This window comes from Salmo salar, chromosome 27 (genome assembly GCF_965601325.2).
Source record: "Salmo salar chromosome 27, fSalSal1, whole genome shotgun sequence".
NCBI classification, from domain to species: Eukaryota; Metazoa; Chordata; class Actinopteri; order Salmoniformes; family Salmonidae; genus Salmo; species Salmo salar.
Window position 1 is genome coordinate 38554334 of NC_138317.1, and position 27889 is coordinate 38582222.

The 27889-nt window shown below is 42.7% G+C and overlaps 1 protein-coding gene across 5 annotated transcripts in view; it reads left to right on the forward strand.

The window, feature by feature from the left end:
- Positions 1-13268: 13268 nt before the first annotated feature.
- LOC106589016 (uncharacterized) overlaps positions 13269-27889 on the forward strand; it is a 94480-nt gene continuing 79859 nt past the window's right edge. For 3 of the 5 annotated variants that reach the window (XM_014178647.3, XM_014178650.3, XM_014178649.3), the window contains exon 1: positions 13269-13679. In XM_014178647.3, the coding sequence (XP_014034122.3) occupies positions 13625-13679 (55 nt within the window). In that variant the 5' untranslated portion in view covers positions 13269-13624. The remainder of the gene's footprint in view (positions 13680-27889) is intronic. The other 2 variants (XM_014178648.3, XM_014178651.3) reach the window with 1 other exon arrangement.

Here is a 27889-nt window from a genome sequence, read left to right on the forward strand (position 1 = left end):
CAAGGCAATCATTTGAGAAACCAAGGCTGTTGAGTCTGCCGATGAGAATGTGGTGATTGACAGAGTCGAAAGCCTTGGCCAGGTCAATGAATACGGCTGCACAGTATTGTTTCTTATCGATGGCGGTTAAGATATCATTTAGGACCTTGAGTGTGGCTGAGGTGTACCCATGATCAGCTCTGAAACCAGATTGCATAGCGGTGAAGGTACGGTGGGATTCGAAATGGTTGGTTATCTGTTTGTTGACTTGGCTTTCGAAGACTTTAGAGAGGCAGGGTAGGATAGATATAGGTCTGTAGCAGTTTGGGTCAAGAGTGTTCCCCCCTTTGAAGAGGGGGATGACCGCAGCTGCTTTCCAATCTTTGGGAATCTCAGACGACACGAAAGAGAGGTTGAACAGGCTAGTAATAGGGCTTGCAACAATTTCGGCAAATAATTTTTGAAAGAAAGGGTCCAGATTGTCTAGCCTGGCTGATTTGTAGGGGTCCAGATTTTGCAGCTCTTTCAGAACATCAGCTGACTGGATTTGGGAGAAGGAGAAATGGGGAAGGCTTGGGCAAGTAGCTGTGGGGGGTGCAGTGCTGTTGACTGCAGTAGGGGTAGCCAGGTGGAAAGCATGGCCAGCCGTAGAAAAATGCTTATTGAAAATCTCAGTTATACTGGATTTATCGGTGGTGACAGTTTCCTATCCTCAGTGCAGTGGGCAGCTGGGAGGAGGTGCTCTTATTCTCCATGGACTTTACAGTGTCCCAGAACTTTTTTGAGTTTGTGTTGCAGGAAGCAAATTTCTGCTTGAAAAAGCTAGCCTTGGCTTTTGTAACTGCCTGTGTATATTGGTTTCTAACTTCCCTGAAAAGTTGCATATCACGGGGGCTGTTCGATGCTAATGCAGAACGCCACAGGATGATTTTGTGTTGGTTAAGGGCAGTCAGGTCTGGAGAGAACCAAGGGCTATATCTGTTCCTGGTTCTAAATTTCTTGAATGGGGCATGCTTATTTAAGATGGTGAGGAAGGCATTTAAAAAAAATAACCAGGCATCCTCTACTGAAGGGATGAGGTCAATATCCTTCCAGGATATCCGGGCCAGGTCGATTAGAAAGGTCTGCTCGCTGAAGTGTTTCAGGGAGCGTTTGACAGTGATGAGTGGAGGTCGTTTGACCGCTGACCCATTACGGGTGCAGGCAATGAGGCAGTGATCGCTGAGATCTTGGTTGAAAACAGCAGAGGTGTATTTAGAGGGCAAGTTGGTTAGGATGATATCTATGAGGGTGCCCATGTTTATGGCTTTGGGGTGGTACCTGGTAGGTTCATTGATAATTTGTGTGAGATTGAGGGCATCAAGCTTAGATTGTAGGATGGCTGGGGTGTTAAGCATGTCCCAGTTTAGGTCACCTAGCAGCACGAGCTCTGAAGATAGATGGGGGGCAATCAGTTCACATGGTGTGAACTGGTGTCCAGAGCACAGCTGGGGATTGTCAGGCGATGCAATACATGTCAGGCACCTGTCCCTCCAGTTGTGTTGAAAGTCTCTTAGCTAAATGATGGGAAAAAATACACAGAGAATGACAGTAAGTGTCCTTTTTTTACCTTGCATCCCTTGTAAATCTAAATGATGCTCAGACTTCTGCTATCGCTTTTTACATTAATCTAGGCGGCAAACATCTAGAATACATTTCATCAATACCCACCAAATACCAAACACTGGTGATCATCAATGAGGTCGATAAGAAGGGAAGAGGTTATTTTCAGAAGACAGTCAGGTAGATATGTCAACCAATAAGTCAATCTACCCTCCAGCTAATTAATACATGAACCAACCAATGAATTGTGAAAGTAAGATGTGATTTTTACATTTAGTTTTCAGAATGAAAACCCAGGGCCAGGCACATATTTCTCAAAGGCCTGCTGAAATCAGCAGCCCGTCCTCAAAGAAAGGAACAGGAGGCTTTGCATCCCAGGTCAGACATGTTAAAGCTACCCTAATCACGACCTCCATCTTTATTTTTTATTTTTTAATTTTTTTTACGGAGTAGATCAGCTTTAATATTGCAGATATATTGTGGCTTCCATCTATGTAATTGTCCGCATTATTTCCAATCCTCATATATGTTTTTTGTAAATATATATATATGATTATCTATTATTTTCCCCTAACCCTACCACCCCTCCCTTAATTGGATTAAACTAATGGACAACAACACTTAGGCTTCTACTTCCAGCTTATACCTACAATATACATTTTAGGGACACAGTATATTTTACATTAGTTATCTTGTTATTTTTAGTCCCACCCTTCAGCTCCACTCAACCCCTCCCATCTATCTCTGGGGCGGCAGATAGCCTAGTGGTTCATTGGGCCAGTAACCGAAAGGTTGCTGGATCAAATCCCCGAGCTGACAAGGTAAAAATCTGTCGTTCTCCCCCTGAACAAGGCAGTTAACACGTCATTGTATATAAGACGTCATTGGTAGACGTCATTGTATATAAGAATTTGTTCTTAACTGACTTGCCTAGTTAAATAAAGGTTAAATAAAAAAATAAAACATCTCATAACACCATCCAGTTTTGATTTATATTTGCCATATATTTTCAACTGTGCTGCGATGTTTTACAAAAATTCTGAACCTTTCTATTCTCATAGTTTCTACAGATTGTAAAAGAAAGATACACATTTTTGCTAACAGTATTAATATATTATTAATGGATTGACTATGACTTTTTAAATCTACCAGCAGTGCTATCTGCAGAGTTAGCTCCAAGTAAATGTTACAATCTTTCATCCATTCATGAACCTGTGACCAAAAACAAGCTATATATGGCTGGTACCAAAACAAATGATCTAATGATTCTGTCTCTTCGCAGCAAAATCTGCAGAGCTGGGATGGTTGTATCCCCCATATATATATATATATATACAGTTGAAGTAGGAAGTTTACATACACTTAGGTTGGAGTCATTAAAACTCATTTTTCAACCACTCCACAAATGTCTTGTTAACAAACTATAGTTTTGGCAAGTCGGTTAGGACATTGACTTTGTGCATGACACAAGTAATATTTCCAACAATTGTTTACAGACAGATTATTTCACTTATAATTCACTGTATCACAATTCCAGTGGGTCAGAAGTTTACATACACTAAGTTGACTGTGCCTTTAAACAGCTTGGAAAATTCCAGAAAATTATGTCATGGCTTTAGAAGCTTCTTATAGGCTAATTTACATAATTTGAGTCAATTGGAAGTGTATTTGTTGAAGTATTTCAAGACCTACCTTCAAACTCAGGCCTCTTTGCTTGACATCATGGGAAAATCAAAAGAAATCAGCCAAGACCTCAGAAAAAAAATTGTATACCTCCACAAGTCTGGTTCATCCTTGGGAGCAATTTCCAAATGCCTGAAGGTACCACGTTCATCTGTACAAACAATAGTACGTATGTATAAACACCATGGGACCACGCAGCCGTCGTACTGCTCAGGAAGGAGACGCATTCTGTCTCCTAGAGATGAACGTACTTTGGTGTGAAAAGTGCAAATCAATCCCAGAACAACAGCAAAAGACCTTGTGAAGTTGCTGGAGGAAACCGGTACAAAAGTATCTATAGCCACAGTAAAACGAGTCCTATATCGACATAACCTGAAAGGAAGGAAGGAAGGAAGGAAGGAAGGAAGGAAGGAAGGAAGGAAGGAAGGAAGGAAGGAAGGAAGGAAGGAAGGAAGGAAGGAAGGAAGGAAGGAAGGAAGGAAGCAGCCACTACTCCAAAACCGCCATAAAAAAGCCAGACTACGGTTTGCAACTGCTTGATTGTATTTTTTGGAGAAATGTCCTCTGGTCTGGTGAAACAAAAATACAACTATTTGGCCATAATGACCATCGTTATGTTTGGAGGAAAGAGGGGGATGCTTGCAAGCCGAAGAACAAAATCCCAACCGTGAAGCACGGGGTGGCAGCATCCTGTTGTGTGGGTGCTTTGCTGCAGGAGGGACTGGTGTACTTAACAAAATAGATGGCATCATGAGGAAGAAAGATTTGGTGGATATATTGAAGAAACATCTCAAGACATCAGTCAGGAAGTAAAAGCTTGGTTGCAAATGGGTCTTCCAAATGGACAATGACCCCAAGCATACTTCCAAAGTTGTGGCAAAATGGCTTAAGGACAACAAAGTCAAGGTATTGGAGTGGCCATCACAAAGCCCTGACCTCAATCCCATAGAAAATGTGTGGGCAGAACTGAAAAAGTGTGTGCGAGCAAGGAGGCCTACAAACCTGACTCAGTTACACCAGCTCTGTCAGGAGGAATGGGCCAAAATTCACCCAACTTATTGTGGGAAGCTTGTGGAAGGCTACCCGAAACGTTTGACCCAAGTTTAACAATTTATAGGCAATGCTAATTGAGTGTATGTAAACTTCTGACCCACTGGGAATGTGATGAAAGAAATAAAAGCTGAACTAAATCATTCTCTCTACAATTATTCTCACATTTCACATTCTTAAAATAAAGTGGTGATCCTAACTGACCTAAAACAGGGAATTTTTACTAGGATTAAATGTCAGGAATTGTGAAAAACTGAGTTTAAATGCATTTGGCTAAGGTGTATTTAAACTTCCGACTTCAACTGTATATACAAATTTACATACACCTTAGCCATTTGCCAACAAAAAAACTATTCTATAAACCTGTTTTCACTTTGTCATTATGAGGTATTGGGTGTAGAGTGATGAGGAAAAACATTTATTTAATCAATTTTAGAATAAGTCTGTAACGTAACATTTGGAAAAAGTCAAGGGGTCTGAATACTTTCCGAAAGCACTGAATGTACAGTATTCAAGGCTATTCAAACCATACATCTGATAAGGGTGAGGGCTGATCTAGAATCAGTTTTTCATTTAGATCAGAATGAATAAGATTGCATGGACAGGGGGGGGGACCTGACCTTAGGTCAGTACTCCTACTTTGCTTTATGAATACGGATCCAGGACTAGCAATAGTTTCTATGACAACACCTCTCTGGTCTTAAATGGTTTTCCATGCCTTTTAACCCCTGTCCAAGGAGGAGACAGGCCTGACCCTGGGCAGGATGATGTAGTGAAGTACGGGGGCCCGGCCAAGCACTTCATGTCCAGTGCTGTGTTTGCTTCTGGGACAAGTCGATGGACCCAGGACATGTGAAGCCAGGGAATTCCAGGTCCAGGTACTGCATCATTGATCCTCCTAGATTGTGTCCTAAATGGCACCCTATTCCCTATGTAGCACACTACTTTTTTTTACCAGGGTCCATAGGGCTGTGGTCAAAAGTAGTGCGCTATATAGGGAATAGGGTGCTATTTGGGATGCAGACCAAGCCACACAGTTAGAACGGACACTTTTCCTATCCGCTTGTAACCAATAATATCGTATGAGCATAATACATTTGTGTTTTATACAATGTTTTGACTATTATTATTGATATTCTAATGTTTAACTTACATCTCAGTAAAGAGGATATTGATTGAACTTCATGTCTTTTCTGTTCATTGGTTTTCTATGAACCAGACATGTTATCAAAGTGGTCTTTCTTATACAATCACTCCAAGAACTGGATTCCTACATGAAGCACCCGAAGACACTCACATTGCTTTTCTATGGGTCTTTTTGCACGTGTTCACACAACACTTATATTTCACACAACACAGCATATTTATCAGTGTACTTCGTGTAAAATGTTATTGCGGTTGAGTGGCTTGGTATGGGAGCTTGTTTCTCGGTCTGCATGTGAGGAAGGTTCGGTACAATGGTTTTATATGCATTACATGTATGCATGTGTTTTACTGTGACTAAAGACAAAAATACAACTCACTTGATGCAGCCATATATTCAGTAATTGTATTTCCATATATCCTTAAGAAGAAACACAGGTTTTTTGTCCAGTAATGTAGAGAGGATTCACAGTAATAGTACAGTAGTCCTTGACAACTGCTAGGCCTCGTGCTGTCAGCGGTACGCCCCAGTAACAGCTGGGCACACGAGACCACATAGCCAAAGCAACTGTTAGGGACGTGCTGAGGGGTGGGACACTGGGGAGGGGGTCTGTACAAAGGGTGGGACACTGGGGAGGGGGTCTGTACAAAGGGTGGGACACTGGGGAGGGGGTCTGTACAAAGGGTGGGACACTGGGGAGGGGGTCTGTACAAAGGGTGGGACACTGGGGACGAGGTCTGTATTAGGGGTGAGACACTGGTTAGGCGGTCTGTATTAGGGGTGAGACATTGGGGAGGGGGTCTGTATAAGAGGTGAGACACTGGGGAGGGGGTCTGTATAAGAGGTGGGACACTGGGGAGGGGGTCTGTATAAGAGGTGAGACACTGGGGAGGGGGTCTGTATAAGAGGTGAGACACTGGGGAGGGGGTCTGTATAAGAGGTGAGACACTGGTTAGGGGGTCTGTATAAGAGGTGAGACACTGGGGAGGGGGTCTGTATAAGAGGTGAGACACTGGGGAGGGGGTCTGTATAAGAGGTGAGACACTGGGGAGGGGGTCTGTATAAGAGGTGGGACACTGGGGAGGGGGTCTGTATAGGGTGGACACTGGGAGGGGGTCTGTATAAGAGGTGAGACACTGGGGAGGGGGTCTGTATAAGAGGTGGGACACTGGGGAGGGGGTCTGTATTAGGAGTGAGACACTGGGGAGGGGGTCTGTATAAGAGGTGAGACACGGGGAGGGGGTCGGGGTGGCACGGGGGGGGGTCTGTATAAGAGGTGGGACACTGGGGAGGGGGTCTGTATAAGAGGTGAGACACTGGGGAGGGGGTCTGTATAAGAGGTGGGACACTGGGGAGGGGGTCTGTATAAGAGGTGGGACACTGGGGAGGGGGTCTGTATTAGGAGGTGAGACACTGGTGAGGGGGTCTGTATAAGAGGTGGGACACTGGGGAGGGGGTCTGTATTAGGAGTGAGACACTGGGAGGGGGTCTGTATAAGAGGTGGGACACTGGGGAGGGGGTCTGTATTAGGAGTGAGACACTGGGGAGGGGGTCTGTATAAGAGGTGAGACACTGGGGAGGGGGTCTGTATAAGAGGTGAGACACTGGGGAGGGGGTCTGTATTAGGAGTGAGACACTGGTAGGGGGTCTGTATAAGAGGTGAGACACTGGGGAGGGGGTCTGTATAAGAGGTGGGACACTGGGGAGGGGGTCTGTATTAGGGGTGAGACACTGGTAGGGGGTCTGTATGAAGGGGTGAGACTGTGGAGAACAGCTGCAGATGCTGTATATTCAGACAATTCAATATTCAGTCCACGTAAAACACTCCCTGTAAAACCAAACCACAGTTTATGACTTTCACTCCCAAAACAAGGCTTTTGTCTGAGCTCCCTGCTTTTGTTACTCCTCTCGTCTTCCACTGGTCTGAAAAACTTTTAGGAAAACAAATTAATCTTGTAAAATAAAAACTTGGAGAGTAGGTTTTAGACCTTTAGGAAGCTTTGAGGTCTGGGGGTCTCAAGAGAGGAGGCATTACCTACTCTGACTGACCTTGATTTCAGCTGCCCCCGGTGGATTTATTTCCTGACATTTAAACTATTGAACCAACTGCTGTTGTCTGAAGCCACTAGTGTTATAGTTGAAGTGCCAAAGGGAGACACTGGAACACATACCTCTGGCTTTATCGGAGCTGTCTGAGCTCCATTATAGCTTGTAGTCAAATTGGGCAAGTATAAGCATGTTCATTCAAAGGGGCCCTTGCTGAGACAGCCTTTTGTTGTGCTTGTGTGCATTTGGGAATGTCTGCGTATTCTTGTGAGATCTATCCGCATGTACTGGTACTGTATGGTAAGTAGGTGTGCAGTGAGACACCTTACTGACCCTAAACCTAATTACAATTTAACGCCGATATCTGTAATCTCACTCTCTTTTGTGATACTTCTTAGCCAATAAATAAATAAACATAAATAAATAAACATGAGAGCACTGACAGGCATGATACATATTCAGCATGAGCCAATAACCGTTCTTTCTTGAAACGAAGGAAAGTACATTTACGAGGTTTTATAAAATAAAAAGAGCAATAACCCCTTAATTCATCACTTTAATTAGATTTGGCTCTGAAGTTACTGATAGTTATCAGCTAAAACAAAAGGAACGAGAGATGTATTGTGGGATTCATCATTTTGGAGTATCCACAGAATGGTGCTAATGTGATGGGGTGGCTGAGGGCATCTTCAGTCATATTCATGGTAGAGCTAATTGCGTCAACCTAATCTTATATCTGTGACTTGGCAGTACATCAGTGGATTACGGGCACAATATGGTGCTATTATTTCATAGCGATTTGCATAAGACGTTTCAGAAGTGCCAGAGATACTTACTGGAGCGTGGAGACATGATTTTATTCCATCTCAGAGTGCTTTGATGTGGTTAACAAAATTACAACCTCTGTTTTATTGTTAATTGTGATTTGCCTCCTGATGGGATTGTGAGAGGCTTTGATTGGTTGAGTTTGGTAGCTGTGCTTTAATTATGAATGTGCAATAGCCTGGATGGATGGATGGGTGGATGGATGGATGGGATAAATGATGGATAGGTGGACGACTGGAGGGATAGATGAGTGGATGGAGATTCAGCACAAGCGGAACCTACATGTAGGATGGTTATTCTTTCATTGTCATCAGTGACTTAACATGGTCATCAATGACTTAACATGGTCATCTGTGACCTAACATTGTCATCATTGACTCAAAATCGTCATCAATGACTTAACATGGTCATCAGTGTCTTAACATGGTCATCAGTGTCTTAACATGGTCATCAGTGTCTTAACACGGTCATTAGTGGGTTAACATCGTCATCAGTGTATTAGAATGGTCATCAGTGACTTAACACCATCAACAGTGACTTAACATGGTCATCAGTGACTTAACACGGTCATTAGTGGGTTAACATCGTCATCAGTGTATTAGAATGGTCATCAGTGACTTAACACTGTCAACAGTGACTTAACATGGTCATCAGTGACTTAACACGGTCATTAGTGGGTTAACATGGTCATAAGTGTCTTAACATGGTCATCAGAGACTTAAAATGGTCATCAGTGTCTTAACATGGTCATAAGTGTCTTAACATGGTCATAAGTGTCTTAACATGGTCATAAGTGTCTTAACACGGTCATTAGCGGCTTAACATGGTCATCAGCGGCTTAACATGGTCATCAGTGACGTAACATCATCCTCAGTGACTTAACATCGTCGTCAGTGTCTTAAAATCATCATCAGCTCAACAAAGAACCCATTCATGTATCCATCTTCCTTTTGTATAGCTGTTAAAACATAAATGGGATGATTTGAGGAAGATTTGGCTACGTAATGGCTGTTTGTATCAGCAGGGGACACAAGTCCTCAGGAATCATGACTTATCAATTCTATTTTCATACTGAAGACAGCACAAACATGAATTGGAGCGTGGTTTAATGCACTGCATTGTTGAATATACAGTATTCTATGAATATACAGTATTCTCAAACAGGAACTTTCAGGGAGCAATAAATAAGAGAAGAATGAAGGAAATTATGGAATGTATTAATTAACCTGAAAACACGGCCGCATAATGTTTTAACTAGCCGTACATATGTATAAGTGCCTTGTAGTGTATGAGAGAGAGATAGAGACAGAGAGAGAAAGAGAAAGACACCAAATAATGCATGCAGAGCAGAATTAGGCTGATACCCTCTAATTATCATAATCCAGAAAAGAGATGTTAAATTCTACAACCACCTAAAAGGAAGCAATTCCCAAACATTCCATAACAAAGCCATCACCTACAGAGAGATGAACTTGGAGAAGATTCTGGTACTGGGGCCCTGTTCACAAACAGACTCCACAGAGCCCCAGGATAGTAACACAATTAGACCCAAACCAAATCATGAGAAAACAAAAAGATAATTACTTGACACATTGGAAAGAATTTTTTAAAAACTGTGAGGGTGTTTAACTGGCGGCAGAGAAGTCAGACGCAGGAGAGAAATAACTGTTTCCAACGGCGCAGTTTATTTACAAAAAACCCACCGGAAAACATAATAATAAAAATCAATGGGTAACATAACCCGACGCACACCAGTACAGACATACACAAACACTTACAATAAACAATCACCGACAAGGACATGAGGGGAAACAGAGGTTTAAATACACAACATGTAATTGATGGGATTGGAACCAGGTGTGATGGAAGACAACACAAAACCAATGGAAAATGAAAAATGGATCAGTGATGGCTAGAAGGTCGGTGACATCGACCGCCAAACACCCCCCGAACAAGGAGAGGGTACAACTTCGGCGGAAGTCTTGACAAAAACAGAGCAAACTAGAATGCTTTTTGGCCCTAAACAGAGAGTACACAGTGGCAGAATATCTGACCACTGTGACTGAACCAAACTTAAGGAAAGCTTTGACTATGTACAGACTCAGTGAGCATAGCCTTGCTATTGAGAAAGGCCGCCGTAGGCAGACCTGGCTCTCAAGAGAAGACAGGCTATGTGCACACTGCCCACAAAATGAGGTGGAAACTGAGCTGCACTTCCTAACCTCCTGCCAAATGTATGACCATATTAGAGACACATATTTCCCTCAGATTACACAGATCCACAAAGAATTTGAAAACAAACTCGATTTTGATAAACTCCCTTATCTACTGGGTGAAATACCACAGTGTGCCATCACAGCAGCAAGATGTGTGACCTGTTGCCACAACAAAAGTGCAACCAGTGAAGAACAAACAGCATTGTAAATACAATCCATATTTATGTTTATTTATTTTCCCTTTTGTATATTATCTACTTCACTTGCTTTGGCAATGTTAACATGTGTTTCCCATGCCAATAAATCCCCTTGAATTGAATTGGGAGAGAAAGGGAGAGAGAGACTATTTAACAATCGAGCCTGGTCCTACCTCATCCTGGATGGGCGTGGGTGATTGACTGACCATTCCCCCAGCTCCTACTTCTAGCCCTTGCTGCTTCTCAAAAGCTCATTACTGCGCCACTAAATCATGTATTTCTCCCTCACAGGCACTGTGGTTTAATTCATACTAATAAAACCAATTCCATTATGGATGCCGGTGCTGCTAGCCTTGGGTTTAAGATAGGCTGTTGATGGGTTTGAGAGAGGCAGTACCATAGACATGTAATCACTACAAAAGTAAATTGCTGCAGTCTGATGGGCTTTGCCCTTTCTTGTAATTATATTTCTATGGCTAGTACTCAGTAGATGGATCAGCAACATCCTCCCCGAACACAATTAATTTATATTATTGATATTGATTACTGCATTGTTGGGTTTGATTAATTGTTCACCAGTCTTATGGCTTGGGGGTAGAAGCTGTTAAGGAGCCTTTTGGACCTAGACTTGGTGCTCCGGTACCGCTTGCCATGCAGTAGCAGAGAGAACAGTTTATGACTTGGGTGACTGGAGTCTTTGACAATTTTTTGGGCCTTCCTCTGACACCACCGAGTATATAGGTCCTGGACGGCAGGAAGCTTGGCCCCAGTCATGTACTGGGCCGTACGCACTACCCTCTGAAGCGCCTTACAGTCAGATGCCGACCAGTTGCCATACCAGACGGTGATGTAACCGGTCGGGATGCTCTCGATGGTGTAGAACTTTTTGAAGATCTGGGGACCCATGCCAAATCTTTTCAGTCTCCTGAGGGGGAAAAGGTGTTGTTGTGCCCTCTTCACGACTGTCTTGGTGCGCTTAGACCATGATAGTTTGTTGAGATGTTGCCCTTAGTTCCGATTCTCAAGCTTGTAAACACTTTCTGGAATATTTGTATTGCTGTACTGCGCTAAGTGGGTCATGCATTTTTTATTTGTGTCTCAACACCTCAACACTCTGACATGTTACATGAACTGTCCCTATTCTCCGAGTCTGCAGGGGTTTAGCAGAGTCTACTGCTGCATGGTGTTGATGCAAAATGCAGAATGTTTTACAAAGGCGAAGAGAAGGTGAATCTCTATACTATTAGTAATAGCAATCCTGTGTACTGGTTTATGATTTTACACTAGAATACTGCCATACATCATGTACATCTAACAGGCAGTTGTTAATATCAATCTTTACAGTTTATAAGACAAATCCTACCAATGATGCTGGGGCCACTCTACGTAAAATGTATGCATGCACGACTGAGTCGCTTTGGATAAAAGCCTCTGGTAAATGACATATAGTATTATTTATTATATTACTGTATGAGACATGGATGTACAGAGACATACTTTATGAAGATTATCTTGAAACATCTGTAATTTACCTCATTTTGAATTAAAAGCGTTGTAAAAGGGCAAGTGGTTGGAACAAAAAAATTGTTTTAAGTCCTCCATACACAGACTAATAGTTTTTACACAAGGGACCAAACCACACGGGGAGATTGTTTTCAGAATATAGGGCAAATATCATTGGACTAACAATCTATAATGGAGACATTGAAGTAGGCCATTGTTTTATGGTGTTACAATACTGATGATTACTTACTTTGGTCATGTGATGTACTGTAATTTTCCATCCCATCCAAAAATGTATAATAGGCTATTCTTCAGAGTGCTTTAGTAGGTCTAAACATAGTCGCAAAAGTAAGTGAATCCAGTAGAAGTTCCACTCTTTGTATTGTGTTTTTGTGTAACAGGGCTGTTCCAGGCCTAACTCACTCACCCTGCCTTACCTATTAGGAAAATAGACACCAAACTCCAACCTCTGCCTGCAGGATAAATGACCTTGTCACAGTGTCAAACTACAGACTGAATGAATTAAAACAGAAATGATTCACGTCAGGCTATTCGTTCCATCCATTGATTGCCTCACATAAAAAATAAAGAGCAACCCAAATGAGAAAACATGCAGGTCCAACTGCAACGGTCAGCTTATCTGAAATCAAGAGATCATGTTAAGAACCCTCTTTTGATGAATGACATGTTTATAATGCTGCACTAAACTGTTATTATGGCTATAGCAGACTTCTGTGGGCTCCTTGGATAGATACGTTGCTTTGAGTGTTCAGCGTGTATATCTGATGGCTGCAACCATTTCTAACAGGGGGATCATTGTTATGCAAGCTCGATATATTCTCCCATTTCCCCCGTAAAAACCCATATACTGCAAGTATACAAAAATGCAACTGTAAATCAATTATCGAGACGTGTTTAACAGTTGGTAACATTTTGTCGGTTAAATGATTTTGATGAGTAGGTGCACCGGGTTGTGCTTACCCCCGGTAAGATAGATGGTCCAGTCAATCAGAGAGGCAGGCGGCGGCTGACCGGCACAGATCTTCGACAAGCAGTCCTATTGCTACGATTAAGTCTGCCTAGCTCGGACTTTTTCGTTGGTCAACTCTGTTGATATTCATTTGTCATACAATATGATCTGACAGTGACAGGGTCTGTAGTTCAAGAGTAAATTATAGAGACGTACATAGACTACTTGTCATCGTGATTTTTATCACCCGTTTTTCTGTCTAGTTCTATTATTTTATTCTCCTACCGTTCCCTCTTGGATTTACGAAGAGCATGTTGGTGATCTGAGTATACAGAGAGTTTTTTTCCCTCCTGTCCTTCGATATATTTGAGGAATGACTGCAACTGGAAAGGGACTGACAATCGCTTGAATGGAAAAAATGGAATACAACGATCTTGAGGAGAAACGGACAATAACAGATACATGTAAGTTATTTTATACTAGCCTACATAGGACACATTAGCCACACTTAATGCGGTGCTAAAGGATCAAATTAACAATCAAATATATTTCAACAGTGGGGAGTAAATGTGTTGGTATTCATGGACGTGTTGATAAGATAGGTATGCCTGCGCATGCCAAAGCATTCTGTTTGATCTGTTCAATCAAATCAACAGGCCACCATTTGATTAGGCATTAACATAAACATGAATTTTTAAAAAACAACGTAATTGATATCTTATTGATTGATAGCCTACTATTCCTAACAGACATTTTTTTCACCAAAGCAGCAATGCTGTTTTTTTTGTTGCCATTTGGCCACCTGCTATCCCGATTAAATGACCAGAAAGATGCATGTTCATAATAGTGCAAAATGCCCTGACAGCTTTCAATACTGCAAACTATGTGTATGTTTTATTACCATCCATTACCAATGAACCAATCCAGCACCAGCCACCACAAACAATGCCGTTATCAAATGAACCTGACTTTGGAAATCTGCTGGTGTCTCTACAGTGTCCAGTTGCTGTCAGCGTCAAACCCTATACCTCAAAATAGATTACCATAGCAGACCAGCACCTTGGTAACAAACAATAATATTCCACCAGCAAACCTGGCCCATGCAGTCAGTTAGCTCTGGTCCAAGGCGTAGTGCACGTTCACCCTGGACCAGAGCTAGGAGTGGTCTGGCCTGGTCTGATTAAACCCTCTAGTCATGGACCAGAGCTAGCAGTGGTCTGGCCTGGTCTGATTAAACCCTCTAGTCATGGACCAGAGCTAGCAGTGGTCTGGTCTGATTAAACCCTCTAGTCATGGACCAGAGCTAGCAGTGGTCTGGTCTGATTAAACCCTCTAGTCATGGACCAGAGCTAGCAGTGGTCTGGTCTGATTAAACCCTCTAGTCATGGACCAGAGCTAGCAGTGGTCTGGTCTGATTAAACCCTCTAGTCATGGACCAGAGCTAGCAGTGGCCTGGTCTGATTAAACCCTCTAGTCATGGACCAGAGCTAGCAGTGGTCTGGTCTGATTAAACCCTCTAGTCATGGACCAGAGCTAGCAGTGGCCTGGTCTGATTAAACCCTCTAGTCATGGACCAGAGCTAGCAGTGGTCTGGTCTGATTAAACCCTCTAGTCATGGACCAGAGCTAGCAGTGGTCTGGTCTGGTTACACCCTCTAGTCATGGACCAGAGCTAGCAGTGGTCTGGCCTGGTCTGATTAAACCCTCTAGTCATGGACCAGAGCTAGCAGTGAGGGCTGTTATCTTGGCCATCATAATGCCTTGAAATAATATTTGTGTTTGACTGGTGATTTGATGGTGTGAACAATAGGCTAACATATTGAGATGTACAGTAATCCACTGTTGTATTCCTCTAGTCTACCCCTCCACCAGCCTTGTGGATGGTTTGGTCTCTGGAGGCTGGTAAGGGTAACCCTGCTCTTCCTCTTGATGAGGAAGGCAGGCACTTGATGGAGGCAGAACCGCTGAGATTCAGCTCTTCATCATTCCAGAAGCACGGTACTGTGGTCAACACTGTCCGGACGCTGAGATTCAGGAGAGAATGCTTGCGTCATCGTCATTGTCACAGACTTTCTCTTATCCTGTGGCTAGGTGTTGTTTTGACCTCCAGCACTGTGACAGGAGAACCCTGTTTCTCTTATCCTGTGGCTAGGTGTTGATTTGACCTCCAGCACTGTGACAGGAGAACCCTGTTTCTCTTATCCTGTGGCTAGGCGTTGTTTTGACCTCCAGCACTGTGACAGGAGAACCCTGTTTCTCTTATCCTGTGGCTAGGCGTTGATTTGATCCCCAGCACTGTGACAGGAGAACCCTGTTTCTCTTATCCTGTGGCTAGGCGTTGATTTGATCCCCAGCACTGTGACAGGAGAACCCTGTTTCTCTTATCCTGTGGCTAGGCGTTGATTTGACCTCCAGCACTGTGACAGGAGAACCCTGTTTCTCTTATCCTGTGGCTAGGCGTTGATTTGATCCCCAGCACTGTGACAGGAGAACCCTGTTTCTCTTATCCTGTGGCTAGGCGTTGATTTGATCCCCAGCACTGTGACAGGAGAACCCTGTTTCTCTTATCCTGTGGCTAGGCGTTGATTTGATCCCCAGCACTGTGACAGGAGAACCCTGTTTCTCTTATCCTGTGGCTAGGCGTTGATTTGACCTCCAGCACTGTGACAGGAGAACCCTGTTTCTCTTATCCTGTGGCTAGGCGTTGTTTTGATCCCCAGCACTGTGACAGGAGAACCCTGTTTCTCTTATCCTGTGGCTAGGCGTTGATTTGATCCCCAGCACTGTGACAGGAGAACCCTGTTTCTCTTATCCTGTGGCTAGGCGTTGATTTGATCCCCAGCACTGTGACAGGAGAACCCTGTTTCTCTTATCCTGTGGCTAGGTGTTGTTTTGACCTCCAGCACTGTGACAGGAGAACCCTGTTTCTCTTATCCTGTGGCTAGGCGTTGATTTGATCCCCAGCACTGTGACAGGAGAACCCTGTTTCTCTTATCCTGTGGCTAGGCGTTGATTTGATCCCCAGCACTGTGACAGGAGAACCCTGTTTCTCTTATCCTGTGGCTAGGCGTTGATTTGATCCCCAGCACTGTGACAGGAGAACCCTGTTTCTCTTATCCTGTGGCTAGGCGTTGATTTGATCCCCAGCACTGTGACAGGAGAACCCTGTTTCTCTTATCCTGTGGCTAGGCGTTGATTTGATCCCCAGCACTGTGACAGGAGAACCCTGTTTCTCTTATCCTGTGGCTAGGCGTTGATTTGATCCCCAGCACTGTGACAGGAGAACCCTGTTTCTCTTATCCTGTGGCTAGGCGTTGTTTTGACCTCCAGCACTGTGACAGGAGAACCCTGTTTCTCTTATCCTGTGGCTAGGCGTTGATTTGATCCCCAGCACTGTGACAGGAGAACCCTGTTTCTCTTATCCTGTGGCTAGGCGTTGATTTGATCCCCAGCACTGTGACAGGAGAACCCTGTTTCTCTTATCCTGTGGCTAGGTGTTGATTTGATCCCCAGCACTGTGACAGGAGAACCCTGTTTCTCTTATCCTGTGGCTAGGTGTTGTTTTGACCTCCAGCACTGTGACAGGAGAACCCTGTTTCTCTTATCCTGTGGCTAGGCGTTGATTTGATCCCCAGCACTGTGACAGGAGAACCCTGTTTCTCTTATCCTGTGGCTAGGCGTTGATTTGATCCCCAGCACTGTGACAGGAGAACCCTGTTTCTCTTATCATGTGGCTGGGCGTTGATTTGATCCCCAGCGCTGCTTTTATGATAGTTTACCTTTCCCGTGGAATAGATTTGCTCTGCTCTATGCAGACAGTCAGACAGACAGAGAAAGAGACAGACAGAAAGACACTTTATATGGAATAGGCTGCCATTTAGGACGCGACCCTATTGCAGTTAGACTCTCCCCTTGACCTCCTGTCATCTCTCTTGGAGCAGTGCCATGATGCCGGGTAGACTGGAGAGGGACACTTCAGGGATAGGGCTCCTCTGATTAGCTATGTGAAGCCCCGGGGGCTAGAGGACCACCATGACATTGAGACAGAGAGACAAGCACCAGCGTCCTCTTGTAGAGCAACATTAGTGGCTTTGTAGTTGAGGCAGCCATGAGACCAAGCCCCTCCAAGATATGACGTTCAAAGAAGCTCTGTTTGCAGCTCACAAAAGGGTTACATCCCGAATGGCCCCCTATTCCCTCTATAGTACACTACTTTTGACTGGAGCCCTATGGACCTTGGTCAGAGGTAGTGCACTGTAAAGGGAATAGGGTGCCATTTGGGACCACAAAAGGAAAGGCAGTGAGGCACCCGTTTCCTCATCAAGACAATGAATCAGCTTTTGTTTAATGCAGACAGAAAGTGTTTTTGAACATGTGTGGTATTGTATATGATATCACTGAAATCCCGAGGACTGGCAGTATACTGCAAGTGTTTGTAAGTCTGTTCCGTGGTATATAAGGCCTACTATCAGTTGAAGATTTTATTTAGGTTATCTTCTTGGTTGCAAATTCGTTTTTAAACTGGAGAACTTTGAATAGAGCTCCAAGACAATAGAGCTTCTCTTCTGTGGAAGTAATCATGGGACGTGGACTGACGTGGACCCTCTTCCACCCTCTCAAAGTTTTCCTGATGCAATGTTCCTGGCCCACATTCAAGATCACAGTTGGCCTGGAAATGTGGTTTGTGTCCCAAATCGAACCCTACCCCCTACATAGTGCACTTCTTTTGACCAGAGCTCTATGGGCCCTGGTCCAAAGTAGTGCACTATATAGGGAATATGATACCATTTGGGACGCTGACGTAGATTTGGGCTTCAGCACCCCCCCCCCCCCCACACACACACACAGAAGTTCCCTCATTCTCTCTCATCAAAACAGTTGAAAAACAAATGGCTTTGTCATCATGTGAATAAACGTGATTGGTGATGTATTACGTCATACTGTAATACACATGATTAAGATAACATTTTGCATACCGTGTTGTGATTACCCTGTATTTAGCCTATAGCGTCCATTACATTTACTGCTAAGAGAGGGGCTGAATTAGAGGGGTAGACTGACTAATGAAAATAACAAAGTACCTTCTCTCATTTCTCCTTTTGTCAGACATGTTGAAATTCTCTGTTTCAGTTTTGTCTCCTATTGGCAGGGGTACTGTGTGTTAGTGCATTCGGGAGAGGAGGGGTTGGGATGGGTGTGGAAGGGCCATGTTAGAATGTGAGGTATTCTTTTCCAGAGGCCCATATTTGCTGCGAGCGAGCAGGGGGGAGTGACGGGTTAGGAGGGTAGCTAGGGATGTTATTGTGACATTAGCTGGGTCAGTAGGCGTCTGAGAAGGGAGGGAGGTGTCTGTTTCTCAGGCAGACAGATCTGGGCTCAGCTTCCTAAAAACATCTTAAAGAGATACTTCAGGATTTTATCTCCTTCCCCAGAGTCAGATGAACTCGTGGAAACCATTTTTATTTCTCCATGTACAGTTTGAAGGAAGTTGCTAACTAGCTTTAGCGCACATGCTAACTAGCATTAGTGTAATGACTGAAAGTACATGGTAACTGATAGCATGCTAGTAGATACATTAGACTTCCAGTCATTGCACTAACACTAGTTAGCATTGGCTCACAAAACTCTCTCTAACTTCCTTCATACTGGATGCAGCAACATACAAATTGTATCCATAAGTTCATCTGACTCTGGCGATTCCCGAAGTATCCCTTTAATCAATCAATCAAATGTATTTATAAAGCCCTTTTTATGTCAGAAGATGTCACAAAGTGCTATACAGAAACCGAGCCTAAAACCCAAAACATCAAGCAATGCAGATGTAGAAACACGTCTAAGGTTCATCTTTAAAACCTTCATAGGAGCAACGTTACATCTCAGAGCTGTTTCCCAAAAGAATTGTTACTAAAGTTGCACTTGAAAACGCTTGTTCTTTACCGACTGACTGCCTCAGACCACTTAGAACAGCTACGTGTTTCGTTAGATACAGGCCTACATCAAGATGTCTGTTTCTCTGTGACCGAACTCAGCTCACTATAAATATAAAGTTGACAATGTCATTGGAATTGTTACAAACAAGGATAAAACAATGTTTGAAATGAAAACCCATATGACCAAATTAAAAGATAATTAACAGTACAGGCTACACAGGCATATAACTAAATAATATTTAAATAAATGTAATGTTCATTCAATTGAGATCTATATTATTATCTATATTTGTTTAAGTGAATATTTTCTTAATTCTATTTCTTGGACTGCATTGTCGGTTAAGGGCTCGTAAGTAATCATTTCACGGTAAGGTTGTATTCGGCGCATGTGAGAAATAAAATACGTTTTGATTTGATTATTTTGCTAATTGTAGGCTACTGTCTGTCATTTTTGCCTCAATATATTTCATGGTGTGCAGCAACATGATGTGCCAAAGCTTGATTTAATGCATCCTTATTCAGGCGACTTATATATTAGAATAAGTCGCCTCATTATTTGCCGCCAATAATAATAATATCTTTCTAGGAGCTGATGCGTCGTCAGTGTTGTGGAATAATTATAATGTTAAGGTAAGAGTTGAATGGTAATAGCTGATCCGAGAGCATCGCTGCCTTTTTCTTTCTGTCTTCTCTCGATCCTATCAGTATCGACGTATGTCTCCACGACGCACTTAGTGGACATTCTCTCTGCTGGTGTTTTGAGAAACGCATGTTACGTCTTCGGCAGTTGCAGGAACGACGCATCGTTAAAACACTCAGAAGCTGAAGTTCCATCGCTATCGGGAAACCGAGCCCAGAGCGCTCCACGTCAGCGAGCAGTAGCAGCCACATACACACGCTCACCGTGCAGCTCCAGCTGGTATAAATCAGGGCCATGGTCACTGACCTCTCCCACAGGAACTAGAGGAAGAGCTCCATCCTGTAGTGCATAGAGACAGACGAGGTCATCGCCTTAGGTTAAGTCCCAAATGGCTCCCTATTGGGTTCTCGTCAAAAGTAGGTTACTATGTAAGGAATAGGGTGCTATTTGGGATAGTAGAGAAGGGCTCATGTTTCCGTACCCATTGTAAAACACTGAAGTCATTGATGACTAACTAAGAGGATGTTTTCAATTACTGAGGAATCCTACTCATGTCTCTAGGCCTCTCATATATTCCTCAGAGATCAATTTTACTGTGTCAAACAATTCTATTACACATATAGGAAGGGAGAAACAATGGAATTCTGTGACAGAAATAGTTATATCTAGGATTGCAAAACTACCTGCAATTTACCAAAGTTACTAAAATATTCAGTAATGTTGTCATGGATTGGTAATTAACTGAAAATCTATCTTAATTTTGGTAATTTATACTTGAATAACTTTAACAAAATGTATTCATATACTTAAAAAAAAATCGGTGTCCGTATTGTCCATGAGTTTCTAGTAGATAGACCATATGGTTCAAGAGAAAATAGTTTAATTAATGAAAAAAGCATCTAATTAACAATGGCATTATTTTCAATTAGCTAACTCTGCAAAACATTCCAACTACTGACTTTTCTTCACAACTGCCACCAGTTTGACACCAAAACATTGACAAACAAATACATATTGACATAGTAAAATCTCTAGGTGTGTAAAATAAATAAAGAGGATATTTCGAGAACTTGGGACTATTAGGTTCTATCTGTAATAAATCATGTTTCCTGAATGAACCGTGAATAACGATGTGTGAGAAAGTTAGATGCACAAATATCATACCCCCCCCCCAAAAAAAATTCTAACCTCTCCTGTTATTGTAATTGTGAGAGGCTAGCAAAAGGGGGGGCAAAGTACGGCCCGCCGGGCACTTCAATGCAGCCTCAACATTTTTTTCTTTTTATTATTATACATTTTTTTGCCCCTTTTTTCTCCCCAATTTCGTGGTATCCAATTGGTAGATACAGTCTTATCCCATCGCTGCAACTCCCATATGGACTCAGGAGAGGCGAAGGTCGAGAGCTGTGTGTCCGCCGAAACACGACCCAGCCAAGCCACACTGCTTCCTGACACAATTCCCCGCTTAACCCAGAAGCCAGCCGCACCAATGTGTCGGAGGAAACACTGTACACCTGGCGACCGTGTCAGGGTGCATGCACCTGGCCCGCCACAGGAGTCACTAGAGCATGATGGGACAAGAAAATCTCAGCCTGTCAAGCCCTCTCCTAACCCGGAGACGCTGGGCCAATTGTGCCCTGCCTCATGGGTCTCCCGGTCACGGCCAGCTGTGACACAGCCTGAGATCGAACCCGGGTCTGTAGTGACGCCTCAAGCACTGCGATGCAGTGCCTTAGACCGCTGCGCCACTCGGGAGACCCCCGCAAATAGATTTTAACAAATAAGTGGTCCCTCAAAAAATGCATCCCTCCATTGAATCTCAAAATCCCGATGTGGCCCTCGGGCCAAAAGTTTACCCTCCCCTGGTCTAACATGACTTGGTGGTATGATATTTGGCATCTGTAACTGTCTCAGTCATTATTATTTAACGATTCATTCGGGATTATCCGTAATCATGGTAGCATCCACATTAATGTAGAAGTGTTTAGAAACATATTCTTATTTACAATAAAAGTAACTCCAAAACGATACCGTACATTATTTACCATTCATTTCTATTGGGCACAAAATAATCTGAAACACAACCAAAACAAACAGCAAATGCATCCAACACATTTGTAGAGTCACAAGCTTGATGTAGTCATTGAATATAGCTATGAATATGGGAACAAATACTTAACTTTTTGCTACTTTAATACACATATAAGTGAATTTGTCCCAATACTTTTGCTCCCCAAAAATGGGGGGGACTATGTACAAGAAGTGCTTAATTTCTAAACGGATCACCTGATATGGACGGCGATACGCTCACATTAAAACTGACATTCTGCACTTTAACCTCCATAGTCATTGTTTGATTTCAAACTTTTGAAGTATAGAGCCAAAAGAAGAAAAAATGCTTCCCTGTCCCAATAATTACGGAGGGCACTGTAATTGTATGTGTGGGGTATAGAGATGGGGTAGTCATTAAAAAAAGAATGTTAACCACTATTATTCAACACAGAATGAGTCCATGCAACTTATTATGCGAATTGTTATTTTTTTTCAGCGTTTAATCTTTTTATTAATTTCAAAAACTTTCTACAGACAAAATTCCATTTTGACATTATGGGGTATTGTGTGTAGTTCAGTGACACAAAACCTCAATGTTATCAATTTTAATTGGAAGTTGTAACACAACAAAATGGTGAAAAAGTAAAGGGGTGAGAATGCTTTCTGAAGCCACTGCCGTACTACAAGCTGTCTCGCTAGTTAACTATTTATCTACACTATAAGTATTAATGTTGTTGACTCGTTGTGGTTTTTCACCCGGCACTGTTGAGAAATAAATCTGACCGGGTTATTGGAAAGCTGGAATTCCCCTCTATTAAACAGTAGACTAGCCATGTCATTCCGACAACATAAAAAAACCCACTAAGAATAGCCTAATTGACAAATAACTTCCATGCTGTGCATAGACCTGTCTTGAAACATGAATATTTTAGCCTTAAGGTTATAGATAAACATGTCTTAGTTAGTAACCTTGCATTGAAGTAGCCTGCCTTATCCATATTATTCCTGATTCATTTAATGATGGAATACTTGAATAAAGACAAAACTTTTTGATTGTACTGTTACAATATTTTATATTGAGGGTGGTCAACCATCCTGCAGGAGAGCTACTGGTTGTGCACGCTTTTATTCCAGCCCTGCTCTAACATACCACACTGTAGCCTAAACATCAGCCCTGTTCTATTACACCACACTGTAGCCTAAACATCAGCCCTGTTCTATTACACCACACTGTAGCCTAACCATCAGCCCTGGTCTAATACACCACACTGTAGCCTAAACATCAGCCCTGTTCTATTACACCACACTGTATCCTAAACATCAGCCCTGTTCTATTACACCACACTGTAGCCTAAACATCAGCCCTGTTCTATTACACCACACTGTAGCCTAAACATCAGCCCTGTTCTATTACACCACACTGTAGCCTAAACATCAGCCCTGTTCTATTACACCACACTGTAGCCTAAACATCAGCCCTGGTCTAATACACCACACTGTAGCCTAAACATCAGCCCTGTTCTAATACACCACACTGTAGCCTAAACATCAGCTGCACAACACCACCTTGATAAGCAGACTCGGGTGTGTTTCAGGGTTGGATCAAAAGCCTGCATGCCCAGTAGCTCTTCAGGTGGAGGGTGGACCACATGTGTTTTATACAGTAGCCTAACAGTGTAGTTATTCTCATTTGTGATGGGTTAAGTGCCTTGATCAAGGACACAAAGGCAGGAGATAGTAGGCCCACATGGGATCAGAAACCAGCAGCCTTCTGCTATGCTGACCTTTTCATGTACGCTACATAGGTCATGGAAATTTGGTTAAAAGTCATGGAATTTCATCTGTCAAAATGCGTATGAACCCTTAACAGTGAACAATCAGAGGTCTTTATAGCATAGCGCCATTTGATCATTTCTGTGAACGACTTGGAAAAAGACAACTCCTGCACCTCTTTCATCCAAGTCAAGCACTGGTTATTCTATTATTATTATTATTATTATTTTTATTATTTGTAATTTTTTTGAATCCCCTTTTTCTCCCCAATTTCGATCTTGTCTCATCGCTGCAACTCCCCAACATGCTCGGGTTGCAAAGGTTGAGTCTTGAGTCCTCCAAAACATGACCCGCCAAACCGCGCTTCTTAACACCCGACCGCTTAACCCGGAACCCAGCCGCACTAATGTGTCGGAAGAAACACCGTTCAACTGACGACCAAGGTCAGCCTGCAGGAGCCCGGCCCGCCACAAGGAGTCGCTAGAGCTCGATGAGCCAAGTAAAACCCCTCCCGGCCAAACCCTCCTTTAACCTGTAGATGCTGGGCCAATTGTGCACCGCCCTATGGGACTCCAGGTCACAGCAAGTTGTGACACAGCCCGCGATCGAACCCCGGTCTGTAGTGACGCCTCTAGCACCACTCGGGAGGCCCAAGCACTAGTTATTTTCCCTTTGCAACCTTAGCTGTGTCACTCCCATGATCACTCCCAGATGCTTGAATTAGAAACGAGCCACTGTGCCCGACAAACAAAATAGCACAAGCCAACAAAACATTGTAAAAATGTAAGAAATGTTCTTGCCTTGGATTTGAATATAAGAGCTCCCCTTGAACTGAAAATGGCCGTCAGTGGTGGGGATGTCGAGAAGACTGTTGAATATGAGGACAACCTTTGATGTCTGACTATGAGCTATGTTAACATTCTATTGTTTTTACCTGTAAACTACCGCCTCATCCGTTCCCTTGTTACTACCTTTCTTACCCAAGGATCCAATTGTATTTAAATGCTTCCTTCCAGATGAAAAGAAAGCAGAAAACAGTAATGAGTTGAACATGATATGCCAGTTGGAGGGCTGTAGTAGGTGTCTAAACTGTGCTTTGTGACTACTAGGATTTCCCACTGCCAATTGAATATTCTGTACGTAAGAAACACAGCTACAGGGCCTTCAGAATGTATTCATTACCCCTTGACTTAATCCACATTTTGTTGTGTTACAGCTTGAATTCAAAATGGATTACATTTATTTTGTTTGTCACCCATCTACACACAGTAACCTATAATGACAAAATGAAAACGTTTTTTAGAAATATGAGCAAATTTATTGGAAATGAAATACAGAAACATCTGATGAATGATGTATCTAAGCTACAAAAGGCATTTGGTTGATACAGTTGGTTGATTTGAACAGATAAAGGTGTGTGTGTGTGTTCGATTCTGTTTTTAAATTGTGAAACTGCATCACACATTGAGTTAAAAGCAGGATGTGTGTAATTCGAGGTAGCAGGAAAAAGGGGGTCACAATGTGAATAATTAAGATGGAAAGACAATGGCTGACAAGACAATGCATTTTATCTACTCCATGCTTCTCATGTTAATTAGCTTTTAAGGTGTGGTTACATGCTTATTTATGCAGATTACTCACTAATTAGTGTTGCTAAACACACAGTATAGTGTTTTAATATGCATGGTTTATTTTGAGCTACTGTTGAAGCATAGACCTAGTTATTGGATATTTTTGTTATTCTCATAGTTTCATAATTCTCCATTTTGTCCTTGTTTTGTTAGAACAATGTTCAATCTATTGTAGTTTCATTCAATCTTCACTCCTACCTGGGTTTTTTACTTGTATTAAGTGACTTTGGGTCCTTGAAAAGCGCTATATAAATATAATGTATTATTATTTGGATCCAGATCCAGGAAGTAAGGTGATCCATCATATTCGTTATAGGGCCTGTTGAATCTGTTAGTTCGTAAGGTCCCTCTCTGACTAGCTGTTGTATAACAATCAGACCAGAGGAACTTTCTTTCCCCTCTTCTGCTGTTCTGCAGCACACACACTTTTACAGCACATGTCCCCGGGGCAGGATTGTCGCGCCATTAAAGTTTACTTTGGTAATTTTGATACAATTTAATCCATTTTATGTGTTAAGTACTTGATTTCTTGCTATGCAAGCTGGTAGGATGGCGTCTGTCCACCCTTTTGCATTAAACTTGAATAGACTTTGTTACAAGCAGATTGCTGCAATGCTTGTATGTAATGTTTACACACCTACTGATTTAAATAGCAGTATGCATAAATATGGGTGAAATACTTCATTGATCTACACAAGTTAATGTGATTTAACAGTTTTTTTTACCCATTCAATATACAGTACATTCGGAAAGTATTCAGACCCCTTGACTTTTTCCACATTTTGTTACGTTACAACCTTATTCCAAAATTGATTAAAACGTTTTTTTTCTTCTCATCAATCTACACACAATACCCCATATTGACAAAGCGAAAACAGGTTTTTATAATTTTTTGCAAATGTATAAAAAATGAAAGACAATATTTTTTTGGGTGATTAAAAAAATCAATTGAATCCATTTTAGAATAAAGCTGTAACATAACAACAAAAACAAAGAAAGGTCAAGGGGTCTGAATACTTTAGTCCTCAATTATATTAGAGCTCTGTAGTGTTGCTCTGGGGAATATCCAGCTGTGAACCAGAACACTTCTTCCTGTTGTCCTGCCCTGTTGTCCTGCCCTGTTGTCCTGCCCTGTTGTCCTGCCCTGTTGTCCTGCCCTGTTGACTCGCCCTGTTGTCCTGCCCTGTTGTCCTGCCCTGTTGTCCTGCCCTGTTGACCTGCCCTGTTGTCCTGCCCTGTTGTCCTGCCCTGTTGTCCTGCCCTGTTGTCCTGGCCTGTTGTCCTGCCCTGTTGTCCTGCCCTGTTGTCCTGCCCTGTTGACTCGCCCTGTTGTCCTGCCCTGTTGTCCTGCCCTGTTGACCTGCCCTGTTGTCCTGCCCTGTTGTCCTGCCCTGTTGTCCTGCCCTGTTGACCTGCCCTGTTGTCCTGCCCTATTGTCCTGCTCTATTGTCCTGTAGCCATGTTTGGAGTTTTAATGTCACGTGTACAAGTACAGTGAGAACTTTCTTGCAAGTCTCTAAACCCAACAACGCATTCATCAATATCAAAGTAATACTAAAAAAATAAAATAAGGTAGAACAGAAAACACACGAGAAATAAGAAGAACAACAAGAAAGTAGGGGGAAGGTGACCATATACAGGGTCAGTACCATATTAACAATGTGCAGGGATACTGGAGTGATGGAGGTAGATATGTATAGGGGGAAGGTGACTATATACAGGGTCAGTACCATATTAACAATGTGCAGGGATACTGGAGTGATGGAGGTCAGTACCATATGTATCAGGGGGCAGGTGACTACTGGAGTGACAGGAGATCAGTACCATATTAACAATGTACAGGGATACTGGAGTGATGGAGGTAGATATGTATATGGGTAAGGTGACTATATACAGGGTCAGTACCATATTAACAATGTACAGGGATACTGGAGTGATGGAGGTAGATATGTATAGGGGGAAGGTGACTATATACAGGGTCAGTACCATATTAACAATGTACAGGGATACTGGAGTGATGGAGGTAGATATGTATAGGGGGAAGGTGACTATATACAGGGTCAGTACCATATTAACAATGTGCAGGGATACTGGAGTGATGGAGGTCAGTACCATATTAACAATGTACAGGGATACTGGAGTGATGGAGGTCAGTACCATATTAACAATGTACAGGGATACTGGAGTGATGGAGGTAGATATGTATATGGGTAAGGTGACTATATACAGGGTCAGTACCATATTAACAATGTACAGGGATACTGGAGTGATGGAGGTCAGTACCATATGTAACAGGTGTACAGGGATACTGGAGTGATGGAGGTCAGATACGCATAGGGTTAACAATGTGACAGGGATACTGGAGTGATGGAGGTAGATATGTATAGGGGTAAGGTGACTATATACAGGGTCAGTACCATATTAACAATGTACAGGGATACTGGAGTGATGGAGGTAGATATGTATAGGGGGAAGGTGACTATATACAGGGTCAGTACCATATTAACAATGTGCAGGGATACTGGAGTGATGGAGATCAGTACCATATTAACAATGTACAGGGATACTGGAGTGATGGAGATCAGTACCATATTAACAATGTACAGGGCTACTGGAGTGATGGAGATCAGTACCATATTAACAATGTGC